The sequence below is a fragment of the Heliconius melpomene genome, chromosome 11 (genome assembly GCF_056956725.1).
Source record: "Heliconius melpomene rosina isolate 202511_hmr_F chromosome 11, ASM5695672v1, whole genome shotgun sequence".
Lineage (NCBI taxonomy): Eukaryota > Metazoa > Arthropoda > Insecta > Lepidoptera > Nymphalidae > Heliconius > Heliconius melpomene.
The window spans coordinates 5,464,978-5,478,286 of record NC_140399.1 but is presented as its reverse complement, the minus strand read 5'-3'; the positions used below and the strand labels follow the sequence as shown (position 1 = coordinate 5,478,286).

The 13,309-nt window shown below is 29.0% G+C and overlaps 2 protein-coding genes across 5 annotated transcripts in view; one reads left to right on the top strand and one right to left on the bottom strand.

The window, feature by feature from the left end:
• Positions 1 to 5,980, top strand: part of LOC146534552 (multiple C2 and transmembrane domain-containing protein-like) — a 50,241-nt gene extending 44,261 nt beyond the window's left edge. For all 4 annotated transcript variants that reach the window (XM_085192829.1, XM_085192831.1, XM_085192830.1 and 1 more), the window contains 8 exons: positions 657 to 876; positions 1,227 to 1,372; positions 1,646 to 1,785; positions 2,415 to 2,482; positions 2,908 to 3,011; positions 4,235 to 4,344; positions 4,705 to 4,802; positions 5,051 to 5,980. In XM_085192829.1, the coding sequence (XP_085048955.1) occupies positions 657 to 876; positions 1,227 to 1,372; positions 1,646 to 1,785; positions 2,415 to 2,482; positions 2,908 to 3,011; positions 4,235 to 4,344; positions 4,705 to 4,802; positions 5,051 to 5,122 (958 nt within the window). In that variant the 3' untranslated portion in view covers positions 5,123 to 5,980. The remainder of the gene's footprint in view (positions 1 to 656; positions 877 to 1,226; positions 1,373 to 1,645; positions 1,786 to 2,414; positions 2,483 to 2,907; positions 3,012 to 4,234; positions 4,345 to 4,704; positions 4,803 to 5,050) is intronic.
• Positions 5,438 to 11,654, bottom strand: LOC146534551 (multiple C2 and transmembrane domain-containing protein-like). Its single transcript, XM_085192833.1, has 14 exons — positions 11,497 to 11,654; positions 11,344 to 11,422; positions 10,939 to 11,054; positions 10,716 to 10,862; positions 10,467 to 10,632; positions 10,081 to 10,262; positions 9,578 to 9,797; positions 8,851 to 8,996; positions 8,218 to 8,363; positions 7,847 to 7,899; positions 6,783 to 6,886; positions 6,245 to 6,354; positions 6,059 to 6,156; positions 5,438 to 5,579 (listed from the first exon to the last, which is right to left on the bottom strand). Exons 1-14 carry the CDS (start codon positions 11,550 to 11,552, stop codon positions 5,487 to 5,489), a joined length of 1,716 nt encoding a protein of 571 aa, XP_085048959.1. The 5' UTR covers positions 11,553 to 11,654; the 3' UTR covers positions 5,438 to 5,486.
• Positions 11,655 to 13,309: the final 1,655 nt, after the last annotated feature.

The following is a 13,309-nucleotide window of genomic DNA, read 5'->3' as shown; positions in this document are numbered from 1 at the left end:
ACTTTAAAATATTACATCGATCTTCATTTATAATTCTATTTTTGATGCAATAACCTGTGTAGTACTTAGCATAATTAAAATAATTTTATTTTTAAATATATTTTATAGGTTTTTAATATTTATTGTACTCTGTTTTTATTTATACACGATATTATGTACATAGTACATACTGACTGGAAGTCCATACTTACAAATAGATATGTTATTTTGTCGGTGTATTCTTGATCTTATGTTTTTTTTTAATTATAATTAATAATTACTTATTTTTCATCCTTTACTTCTGCGCTGCATCTACCTACTATATTATTTAAAATGAATCATACTTTATGTTACTATAAAAATTCATAAAAATCCTTCTACAAGATCCACAGATTGAAGAGCACACAGTTAATCATACACAAGCAGACATATAATTTAAAAAAAAACATAAATTCTAACATAATTATTTATTTTTATTGCTGTATCTTCCTTATATTAAATTATAATATTTTCGTAAATAAATATATCCGAGCACAGCTTTTAAATATATTATCATAGTAGACTATGTTAAGCAGTGCTATATTATATATTGCATACGTGTATTACGTAATATAAACACTTATATATATTAAGAGCTTCATAGAAAAGCAAGTACTTTATGTAAATATTATTTTTAGCGGCGTAAATGACGTCACTTCCGCCTTAGATATTACCATCTATGACGAATCCATACTGCAGTCATTGAAATGTGAAACTATCGGCAAAGTATCAATACCACTTTTAAGGATATGTAACAATGAGAAAAAGTGGTATGCACTTAAAGATCGATCGAAACGACACAATGCAAGAGGGAATTGCCCTCGCATTCTGTTGGAGATGTCGCTCACGTGGAATCCGGTAAGTCTGACTTTCGTTATTGTAAAATATGCTGCAAAAAGTTTCTATTTTCTTTTTTTTTCAGCTTAGCTAAGGATAGATATTTTTTAATATACATTGAAGACATTACTAGTGAATTATTAAGATACATTGAGATATTTTTTAATATACATTGAAGCCCATATGTTATACTGATATATCAGCTATATTACTCTAAAACTTCAGTTTGTTCAGTCAAATTTTTCAATCAATCTGTTCAGTACTTTTTATGTGAATGCCTTCGATGAAAGCGGAACAAACATTCATCCTTTCACACACAAACACTCAAATTTTTACATTTATAATATTAGTAACATATTATTATTTCCCAGATAAAAGCATCATTACGTGTATTGAGCCCTAAAGAAATGAAATACGTTCAGAAACCAACGAAATTTGATATACCACTCATATACAGCAATTTAGTGTTCATTAAAGACATATTCAAAGTGTTCCAAATAGGAAATGAGCATATAAAGTGAGTCGTTTGTTCTATTGTTTTGATTTATTAATATTTATAAGTACTTATCATATTTCTATTTTCAATATTCGGGTCGGTGAACTGGGATTGTCTGAAAATATTAATTAAAATTAATGAATGACCTTTCTAGGGTTTTGAGTTTGTAAGTAAATTTGAAATATAAAACAGTATAGATATTCATTTTGTAGATAATTAAAATATTAATAATTCCAACAAATAATAAAAATGTATATAAATATTATTTAAATAAAAAGAAAATATTGTTTATAGGCGATTATTCGAATGGGATAATCAAGAGTTGTCAGCGATGGCCCTAGTCGGGTGGCTGTGTTTTTGGTACTTCTTCCGGATGTGGATGACACCTCTTTTATTAGCTTTACCTTTTGCACACTACTGGCTATTACAGAGAAGTAAGTATTTATTTTAAATATTATATTAATTAGTTTTTATATTTCATGGAAATTGAAATTTTCCAATGCTTCTAATTTGACCATCTAATGTTTCTACAAAAAATACCGACACGAATCTTTAATTTTGCATACTATTTAAATAAAATCTTAGACATATTGTGACAGGATCATAAAATCAATTAAATTCAATCAAATCAAAAATTTTAATAAAATGAGAAATAAAACTTAAAGAAAGAATGCTTTATTAATGAGATTTTTTTATTAATCTATATATATATAAAATCGAAAGGTCACTCACTCATCACGAAATCTCAGAAACTACATGTGCTAGGAGTCTGAAATTTTGCATAGGAGTTAGTTATAGGACGTAGGTGCTCGCTAAGATGGGAATTTGCAATATTCGATTTCTAAGGGGTTGTTTTTGGGGTCGAAAGTTTGTATGAAACTTCGTTACTACAAATGCTATAAGTCTCAAATTTTGCATAGACGTCACTAGGACGTAGTCATGGAGACAGAAATTAATAATAACATAGTTCACGCGGGTGAAACCGCGAGCGGGCCGCTAGTAGATATATAAAAATAATTGAATTATATTATTTATACATATTTTTTGTATTGGATTGTTACAGACAACAATAGTTTAGTTCCCATTCAACAAATAGATGACGATTATACAGACGAAGAACCGGAAGTAAAGGTAACTTTTTTTTTAATCATAAAATTTTACTTATATTTATTTACTTTGTTTTTTTTTTCAATGTTTATACTAAAGTGTTTGTATTTTGTCCAATAGATATAATAATATAAGATAAGAAATATAATAGATTTCTTTTTTCAGCTTCACGCTGTATCCCGCACACAGCAGGGTAGGCAGAGGAGTGTCTTTACACTAGGTTCCCCCTGCTTAGCCTGTTATATCCCAGATTTAGCAGGAATGGGGCCTCACTCATAGTAGACATAAGATTTGTTTGTAATAAACAATTTAATTGCTTAACAAACATAAATAAGTATTATTTATTTAGTAACAATAGCGATATTCTTATTAAGTTACACTTCCTTAGCAAGGTGAAAATTCAAAATAAGTGCAAAAAATGTAAACGAAAACATTTTTTTTTTCATCAGGACGACAAAACGATAAAAACTCGAATCAACGAGCTGCAAGATCTCACTTTTACAATCAAAAATGGAATCGATTACGTCGTATCGCTGTTGGAAAGGATAAAAAAGTATGTAAAATAAAATTAGTGTTTTTATAATTAATTGAAATATAATTATCATAATAAATAACAATTATAATGATATTGCTATCTACGTTCTTATTAAAATCTTCTTTATTATATTTACTTGATAGTTTGTTATTTGTTATCGATTTATATTTTTAAAAGTTTATTTTTGAAAAAAGTTTCTATTTTTGTTTATTAATTTATAAAATTATTTGACATTATATTTTTTTACATAAAATATAAATACTTATCACATAGTTATTATGACTCTCAAGTAAAATGGATTCAAATGTAAAACACATAAAAGCACCTAAATTTAGTATATAAATTTCAGTAGAGCTCTTGGTTGTATTATGAATCTAGAACCGGCACTTAATATTTCTTCTTAGCTTCAACACTATTTCCCACTCATAGCAGGGTACCCAAAAGGAACCTGAGAACCTAGTGTTAACACATTGCTAGTGGGAATCGAACCCACAACCTGTAGCGTTTACAGTCGCACTCTTATGCTTATTCGCCACGACTATCTTAAAGTATTTAAAGTAAAATATTTTAATGTTATCTGTATAAAAATTTATCACCTGCCTTATTAGTATTTAAAAATATGTAATTTATTCGTAATTGATGAGAAATTGTTAATCACCAAAAAATATATCTTAAAAGAAGGAAGTTATATGTTCACAAAAAATAGTGGAATGTTTTCGTATCACGATGGTAATGGATGTACAATACTTAACACGGCAAAAACACAGACATAATGATCACGTCATGCAAAAAGTTCAAAGTATATAATAGAATACGTCATTTTAGGGGTCCTCATTATTTAAACATTGTTTATAATAATTATAAACATATTACCAATACATTTGTATTGACGTACAACTTGTTCTCAGAAATATAAGGTTAATGATTTTTTAATATGTCTAAGATATTGTTTGTTATAAATATAACAGGAAACATTTGCTATTGGTGAAATTTTCTTCAAATATACCTACTAGCTTCGCAAACTTTCATTTTATTTTATTTTTTTTAAGTTTCACGCTGTGTATCCCGCACACAACAGTGTAGCTAGAGGCAACTTAGTGTTAAAACACTCTGTTTACCAATTTCTCCCGAATTCTGGTGGAATTGCATGTTTATATGTTTAAAATAATAAAAATCACCGTATTTCCTTTTAGATACATGTATATAAATATGTTCTTTGATAACATTGTCTTTTTTTACAGCTTGGTGAACTTCAGCGTGCCATATTTGAGCTACTTAGCTATCTTAGCTTTGGTAGCCGTTTCAATTGCCTTCTATGTGATACCTGCTAATTATATATTTATGGCTTTTGGTAATTATTGTTTTTTTTTTACATTTTTAAATTGTTATTTAATACTTTGGTTTTCTAAAAAGTTATTATTGTTTTTATTGTTCACGTATCCTGAAACTGACATACATTATTCTATATTTTTTATAGATTTTTAGTAATTTTCTATGGTTTTGATTATTTTTAAAAAATCGAACTTTTTAATATGAATGAACTTTTAGTTTCTACGGGTTTTATATTATGTTTTTTGTTAGCCAAGATAAATGATTAACTATAAATTAAATATAAGAGGACAGCACAAAGAAACCATGCATTCTTAATAAAAATATATATTCAATTTTATTACTAAGTATGTCTTATTAATTTATTTTATTTGTTTTCAAGGTATTGTTAAATTTGGACGTAAATTTTTGAATCCGAAGAGGATACCAAATAATGATATTTTAGATTTCATATCAAGAGTTCCTGATAATGAGATATTGGTAAGTTGTATTTCTCGTAATATAAAAACTGATTATCGTGCTTAAAACTAATAATTTACTCACACATTTCTGATGTTATATGAGTATAAATAGTATAAAATGTCTTCTGTCTTGTATAAATATAATATTTTTATTTAACACTTCCTAAACAAAAAAATTACAAGTAGATGCTAATGACGCTAAAATTTAACAGACTTTACTTTAACAGATTTTTTGTATAAATGTCTAATGTTTTTTTTTATTTGCAGAAACAATGGCGTGAATTGAAAGTTCCCGAACCAATTACTAATCTCCAACTCGATACACCTAAAAGCAGATAGCTATATAAAAACGTTATTTATACTTACGTATAAAACTCTTAGAGCTTAGTGCCATATAGGAGAAGTAGGGGGAAAAGAATATACCATGTACTGTGTGGGCAATAATTTATTTTATTTAAATAAGTAAAAAACATACGAACTAATGAATTAATTAGAATGTTATAAATAAGGAACCAATTAGGTATTAAATATATTTATTTATTGTGTGATCTATATATAGGCATTTTTATATTTAAAAGTACAAAAAATTAAATTTAATTTTTGTAGTTTTGGTAGAACTTGCTCAATCAAAAACTTGCCTTTAGTATATACGTAATGTATATACTATATTATATTTATTTATAATTTAAATTTAAAAAATATTTCAGAGTAATTCACTTGTAGATCGTGTGATTTTTGATGCATGTTCTTTATATTGTTGATTGGGTTCTGGTACGCCTAGTTCTTTCCAATCTTTCTGTAAATAAAATAATATATTTATTAGCAATTATTTTATAATTAAATACTACGATTTAATAAAACTATTCAAACATATTAGTTATATACTATACTGAAATTCTATGTTTTAGAGAATAAGTGCTATAGGGTTCTTTAGTGCCTTGCTGATATCAATCGACCTACCTTTCAGCTCTTAATCTCAAACTCCAAAGACTTAGATACGATCAACTTATGTGATTATTATCTAGACTAGATTAATTCTAGCTGGTAGGATAGTATCATTTAAAATCAAAAGAAAAATAAAAAGAAGTTATATTTTCTAAATTCAACCAAAATTTAATTTTATATAATTTAATATAAATATGTGATATTGTTCTTAAGAATAAAATATATTATGAAATATACAATTTATTAAAGAAATGAAGATTTTTATTCCTAATCCAGATACGATTTCAAATGTATTTTAAGAATAAATATGAAATTAGTATAGAATCTTACCAATATTTTTTTATCCGGCACTCTTGAAAGGAAATCTATTAAGTCATTGTTAGATACTCTGTTTGGATTTAAATATTTTCTCATAAATTTATACAGGCCTGTAACAATATTAAAGAAAATAAACATTTAATTCTATAAAATATATCAATTAATCATTATTATTAACTAAATTTATTTAAATCTTACCTAGACTCATCAGTAGGTAATTGAAAGGAACTAAATATAAAATGGCAGATGCAGCAATTAAGCACAACATTGATACATAACTCAGGAAAGGGACTTTAAATGTTATTAGGCTGAAAACAATAAAAGTAATATTATCCAAGTCCATTCAAATTACTACTTTTATAGTATTTATTTAAAATTACTTCAAAACATTTTCCTCTTTCTTTGATTCTCATACTTTTTTTTCCAGCTTAGTGCTCTATCCCGTATAGCAGGGTATGCAGAGAAAGTCTAGGGTTTAAACACTAAGCTCCCCACTTTCCACCGAATTCTGGAGGCAATGCCTGTTGTTTCATTGAGTAGTGGAACTCAACGACACCAGAGCGAAGAAATGAAATATTAAAACTTCATTTCCACGAGCAGAAATCGAACCTACAACCTGTCGCGCTTACAGTCACACTCTTGTGCCCATGTGTCATAACTGGCCTCTACATTAAAAAATATTAAGTATTTGTGAATATATAGGTGCGATAATAATGTAATTTTTTTAACATATTACCTCTGAAGCCGTTCTATGTATGATACAATAAAGTCTATACCATCTATAATAGTAAAACTCATTTTGTGTATTTCTTTTATTTTTCCAACAACAGATATTCCTTCCTGAAATTGTAAATATTTGACAAAGAAAATAAATAAAACCCAAGCTTTAAAAAAATATATTATTTTTGATAAAAAAATATAGTTTTTTGGGATTTTTACAATTTTTTAAATGTAACTATTTAAACCGAATTTATTTTGGATATTTAAAAAAATATTTTAGAAAATCGGTAATTTCGACCATTTTTCAGTATTCCATGAAGATAACAAATACATCAACACGATTGAACCGGAAAAAAATTAATTCAATGTGGTATAAAAAAATTATAATGAATGCATCCATGACAATAGATAGTCTGTATAATGGCCATAGGATTTCGTAATATATAATTGCTTTTTACTATGTAATGAGCATTTTTAAGGTTCCGTGCCTTTTAAGGAAAAAAAAACCCTTATAAGATCTCTTTGTTGTCCGTTCATCTGTCTGTCTGTCTATCAAAAGCCTTTATCTCAGAACCGCTCGGAGATATCGAGTTGAAATTCAAAATATATACTCAGATCTACGGCCCCATGATTTCTTGAAAAAAATGTATTTCTACATTTACTTAAAAAAAACATGGCCGTTTATATAGCAAAAAACGCGTATTTTGACTCTATAAAGGGGATTAAAATACATAGGGCACTTCCGGTTGACCTGGAATTATGAAATTTGACAGCTAGCATATAGGTAAGTACTTGTTCAGAAAAAAATCTGAAAACTATACATTTGTGGTTAAATGCTAAAAAATAATAGCCTTAAAAGGGGAGCAGCTAAGCTTTAATTTTAGAAAAAGCTCTAGACCTCTAATTTTTGTACGAAACCCTCAGTGGGCGAGCCCGACTCGACCTAATCCGATTTTTTTTTTAATTTCATTAAAAATAATAATAACAGTACAAATAGTAACAACATGTTTATATTTTACACGTTATGTGTTTTATTTTAGCCTATGTAGCCATAGTCAAAATAATATGTTTTAAACTTACCTTATTATCTATTTCGTGGTCGTTTGCGAGTTCTTGTATAATATAAGTATTATCTGAAAAAAAATATCATAGTTAGAGTTATTTAACTTTCTAATAACTGTATATAAAACTGCGATTTTTTAAATTTGTAGAGCAATTTATAGAGAAAAGCTTTAGTAAGTGCTATAATAATTATTATATTCTTCATTCATTCAACAACCAACGCACCTACCTATATACATACGAGTATCTACGGCGACTACGACACATCGAGCGTACTGCCCTTTCAAAAGGTTTTTTTATCATTACAGCAAGCGAACTGTGCGGATGCGGAGGCAAACAAGCGAAGCGAGAAATTGTAAAGCAATTTACTATATAGAAAATATAAATACCTTTTTGTTTATTAAAAATTCCGTTGAAAATATAAGGTAATAATAATATGAGAGGTACTGCCCACAGAGAGAGGTAGAAACACACTATTAACCAACAAAGCAATACGAAAAAGGAGAATTCACTGTCGTCCCATTCAAATAAATTCCTATAAGTAAAATAAGTAATGTTTAAATTTTTATCCCAATGCGTCTGTCAAGACCATTTTTCCCAAAATCGGTGAATTTCAAGATATAAGTCCCTTGGAATACAGAAAATAATAAAAATATTCTGAACTTAGGATAATAAGAAAACATGCCATATTTTGGATAATTTGGTCCATAACATACAGCATCAATATCGGCAAACATAAGTTGGTGAACTTTTATAAGACGTATTTGACTTACAATCATGAAAATGGTACGAAGCCTGAGTAAATAGCATTTGGGGGGTTTAAAACTTAAAATTTAATTTCTCATCTTTCACATTGGAAAATTTCGAAAAAGCCTCCAGGAATACCTTTGGGGTCCTTTGGGCTCCTTTAACATAAATGAGTACATTTTTTCTTAAGAAGCCAAGATGATAATATTTATCTTTAAACAAGTTCCTTTTTTTGAGATTTTTAAAATAATTGTAATGTTCAAGCGATTACTCACTTATAATATCGATTTATTTCCTCTAAAAGGTCCAGAAGGTCTGATACATATTTAATATTTTTGTAAATAAGTGGAATATCAAACTTAGCCGGTTTTTTTATATGTTTCTCTTCTTTGGATTGAAATAATTTGATAGTAGCTTTAACCTGCAAATAAAGAAATAAGGAATGTATTGAATTTAGCATACCTCGTTTACACAACATACACTGTACAAATACAATATACATAATTGAGACCGTCGTAGCGCAGCGGTACAGCGTCTGGCTGTGAACGCAAATATTGTGGTTTCAATTTCCATTCCCGAGAAAGAATTATATTCAAATTCATCGCTCTGGTAACATTGAGTTTGGCCACTTAACACATAATGTCAAAAATGAGAAACTGAGTGTCTTAACTCTTCCCTCTACCTACCTTGCTCTATGTGGGATATAAGTTAAAACGTGAAGTTATATACGAGTAATGTTATAATCATAAAAACCAATTTGATGTTGTTTTGTTACTTCCTATATAGGAAGGATAAAAGATAAATAAAAATAATCATTTAAATTTTAAAGAAATTTTACATAAAAAAATTAGATTTAAAAACACAGTAGATAATCGGTATATGACGTCAAAGTTTACTGTACTTGCATTTCTCAGATAAATAAAAATACTTTTGATAATACTTCCTGTTTATTTTTAATATAAAATGTATATAAATAATAATATAATATATTTTATATCTTACGGGATTAAAAACGAGAGACATCTGTAACAGTATCCGTGGACAGTTCCCTCTGGCATTGTTCCTTTTACTCCTATCCTTTAAAGCATACCAGCGAGTCACTCCGTTTGGTATTCTAAGCAGAGGAATGGAGACTTTACCTATAGAGTCATGTAGAATAGCATTCGTTATAGAGCTATCGTACACTTTTAGATCTAAAGTTGATGAAACATCATAGACTTTACTGAAATAATAAATAAAACTATGTTAGTATGTTAAACCTGCAGTACAAATATGGGCGTAGAAAGGGGGCAGCCAGATAGATCGTGCCCACCTAAAGAAATTTTGCTAACGCCCTGTAAAATTAATTAACAAGAACATATCTGTTCAAAGCTAGAGTCCAGGTCTCGCCCTAGAGATTAGATAAGCCTTAGCCTTAGCCTTAGACAAGCCTTAGCCTTATATAAGGTAATGATAATAGACTATTGTATTTTAGGAGAAAGCATGTCTTCGAAGTAAGTACTTACAAAATATAGCATTTATTCCATCTCGGTTCAGCGTTGGTACCGGCTCTATGTGTTTCAACTCTCTCATTATCAATTTCCATAGTGCAGTAAGTATTCGACGTACTGTTTAATCCTTTGGCGCCAATTACTTTTACGTGTAATAACCCGACAACATCCCAATCGCTTGGTAATTTCTGAATGCTCTGAAATACAAAAATTGTGCAAAAATATATGTATTTAATGTTTATATGTCCCTAGGCAGAGGGAGCTTAGTGTTAAGTCACTCCGTTCTCCATTTTGAGGCATTGCATGTGGAACTGCGCCATGACTGGGCTCTATTAAAATATATTGATTAACACTATATACATATAAATGATTACAAAAAAAAAATAAAAAATAAACCTTACGTGTTTTTCGTTGCAATCAGTTGTCGCTAGGGGTTTGCTGGGTGTTTCGATGTTTCGAATATCACACATAGTTACAGAAACATGTATGACACCATAACCGTCGGTCAGCTCTTGCCATATCTCATGCGTACGCTCCTTCTCATATAAAGATACATCTATAATACAGCTACAATTCAAAAACAAGTAAATTAATAATAAATTTATATCTAATTATAATTACAATAAATGTATGTTCAATTTGTTTTTTACCTTCCCATAGAATTCTTCATTTTCCCTTTGTCATATAATAATATCCTTAGATTGTGGTCTTCGAACAAATGAAATTGAAACCGCTCTCGCCATTCTGGTCGTTGGCAGCGTGCGACATTTTTAGATTTAAAATTTTCCAATCCCAATCTTAAATAAATAAAACAAAAACGTTTTATTTCTTAATAATTTAAAAATACGTTATAAAATATGAAATTAGACATACTTGAATTTGCAATATACATTGTGTGATACTCCATCATCAGAAACAGGAGGCAGACCTTTAGCTTCAACTAAAACGACAGTCACCACTGTATTCCAGCTTTGGTTGAGTTTTTTCAACTATAATAATAATAATTTGAAATATCTGAGTAAGAAAAATACTTTTTATTTTAAATAATTAAATAAAAGATGGTTGTTGTCAAGGAAGTCGCGGAGATGATAATGCGTAAGCCAGGAAGTAGGAGAAAATTATATAGGCAGTTGGAGATGCCTCTTATCCTAAAGTTAAAGCATGAAAGTAGGTGGCGTGAAATCGTGGATTGGATATAACATAAGAATATGCACATATATAGGTATATAGGTACTTATCATTCTAAATATAAAAAGTAAAAAAATATATGCTTCTTACTTTATCTCTTGATGTTCTCAATACTGAAGAGTTGTTTCTCCTTAGCCTCGAAAAACCACTGAATGTATTGGCACGCCACCTGTTCGAATTAAAATTAAACTCTCATAAATTTTTTTTTTTTTTTAATTTAGATACCTTAACAGTGGTACGTACAGATTCGCGTTGCGCTGTCTAGTCCGAAAATGTATAGTATTATTTGATGACTCCATTAAAACTTATATGGGGGGCGAGTACTTGTATTGAAGTGTATCTATCAATAATTATTTACTTCAGAAATCATTATTTACATGAGTGTTCGGTTTGCGACACATGTATATATCTTATCAAGGTTATTTATGATAAAAAATATAATCCGTGATTTAATTGATGAAGTTTGATTACTTCACAGTACAAAATCCATATTTAATAATTAAACCTAAAGAAATTTAGTATAAAATTATTGACTGACCATATTTATAGCATGTCTTATAATAACCCCCATTCTATGATAAGCCATCTGTAATTTTTTTGTTCTTGTCTAGAAAATGAGCCATAAGAGATGTTTGTTGGTTCAAAGTTTAATAGGCCCATAGATGCTTTCCACTGTAAATCCTCTAAGAAAAGCTAAGAGGTTAATTTGAGCTTTTCATAATAGCAAAGTAGAAAGTAAAATCAATAGTTTTTATAGTCGCATAGTAAAAACGATCCAACTAAAGAGAACTTAGGAGTCGTAGCTCACTGATTTTATTTCTCCTGAATGAAACACTAAACCTTTGCATACATTTTATAACATATATTGTTTTTTTTTCTGTTATCTATATTTTTTTTATTTCTGTGTACAATAAAGTTTTTTCTATTCTAAACAGTATTTTTTATATTAACCTCGTTTTTTCCCGACCACCTATTTACTTGTTCAAAAAAAAAATACTATGGAAACGCGTCCTTATCATTATTAGAGATTTGTTATAGATTACCTTAAAAAATGCATTCAAATGGACACAAATGTACAATACTGGGTTATGGACATGACTTTGTTAGCGTAGACTCAATGACATAGATAAAAATTAATATATGTTTTATCTATAGTTGCCTACTAATATTATAATACTGAAGTCTTTGTTCGTTGGAATTAAATAGCTCTGAAGTCTAAGATCTTGGTATGCCATTTTTATTCATCGATATATAATTTATGAATGAAAACTGTATCTCAAGACGGAGAGGGAGAGGGTTTATAAATACGGGCCTTAATTATTTCCTTTTGACCACGTGGACGGAGCTGTAGATAAAACCCAGTAAAATTAAATAAAACATATAAATCCGTAGGTACAATAAATGTCTAAGTTACCTGGAAGTGATAATAATGAAAAAAGTCTTTAAAAATATATTTTAATGAACAGATTACTTTCTGAATAATTTGGAGCTAGTTAAATAAATGCTTTAATTAAAATTTTTAATTAAGTATCTTTTTAGCTATATGGTAAATAGAATGTGAATTACCAGTGGAGGTTTTTGTATTAGCGAAAAAGAGAACCAAAAGCTACGGTCTCTACGTGCCCCATCCGCCTTATGTGGATAAAGCGGATGGCATGGGGATGTCTTCAATCTTTTTATATATACCTACCTTGAAAAATGTTCTCATACTTTTCCGTAAAGTACATCTACACATTGCTGTTGCTGTTCACTGCTCCTGTACGACGCTCATGGCGGATGAAATGTAAGACTCCTTGATAAAGTTAGCAGGGGTCGCTGCGAGCAAACTTTCCACCATCAACTCTTCTACGACCGACGTAGGTAAAAATATTTTTTTATCAGCTCCACGCTGAAGAAATGAAGATATTTAATTTCCTCGAGTTAGAATCGAATCCATAACCTTGTGGAACCTGAACACACCCTGTCGCGCTTACAGTCAAGCTTGTGTCATTAATTCTTTATTAATTAACTTCATTAAAATTTCTCATAATTAAAAAAACAAATCAAAGTGTTGTAT

What these genes read in the sequence shown, in the direction of transcription:
- LOC146534551 (XM_085192833.1), bottom strand. Translation starts at nt 11,552, where the DNA reads ATGGAGTCATCAAATAATACTATACATTTTCGGACTAGACAGCGCAAC. An exon ending in ATGAAGAATTCTATGGGAAG is followed by an intron (nt 10,633 to 10,715) that starts GTAAAAAACAAA and finishes TTTGAATTGTAG; the next exon opens with CTGTATTATAGATGTATCTT. An exon ending in AATTTTTAATAAACAAAAAG is followed by an intron (nt 7,900 to 8,217) that starts GTATTTATATTT and finishes ATTTTTTTTCAG; the next exon opens with ATAATACTTATATTATACAA.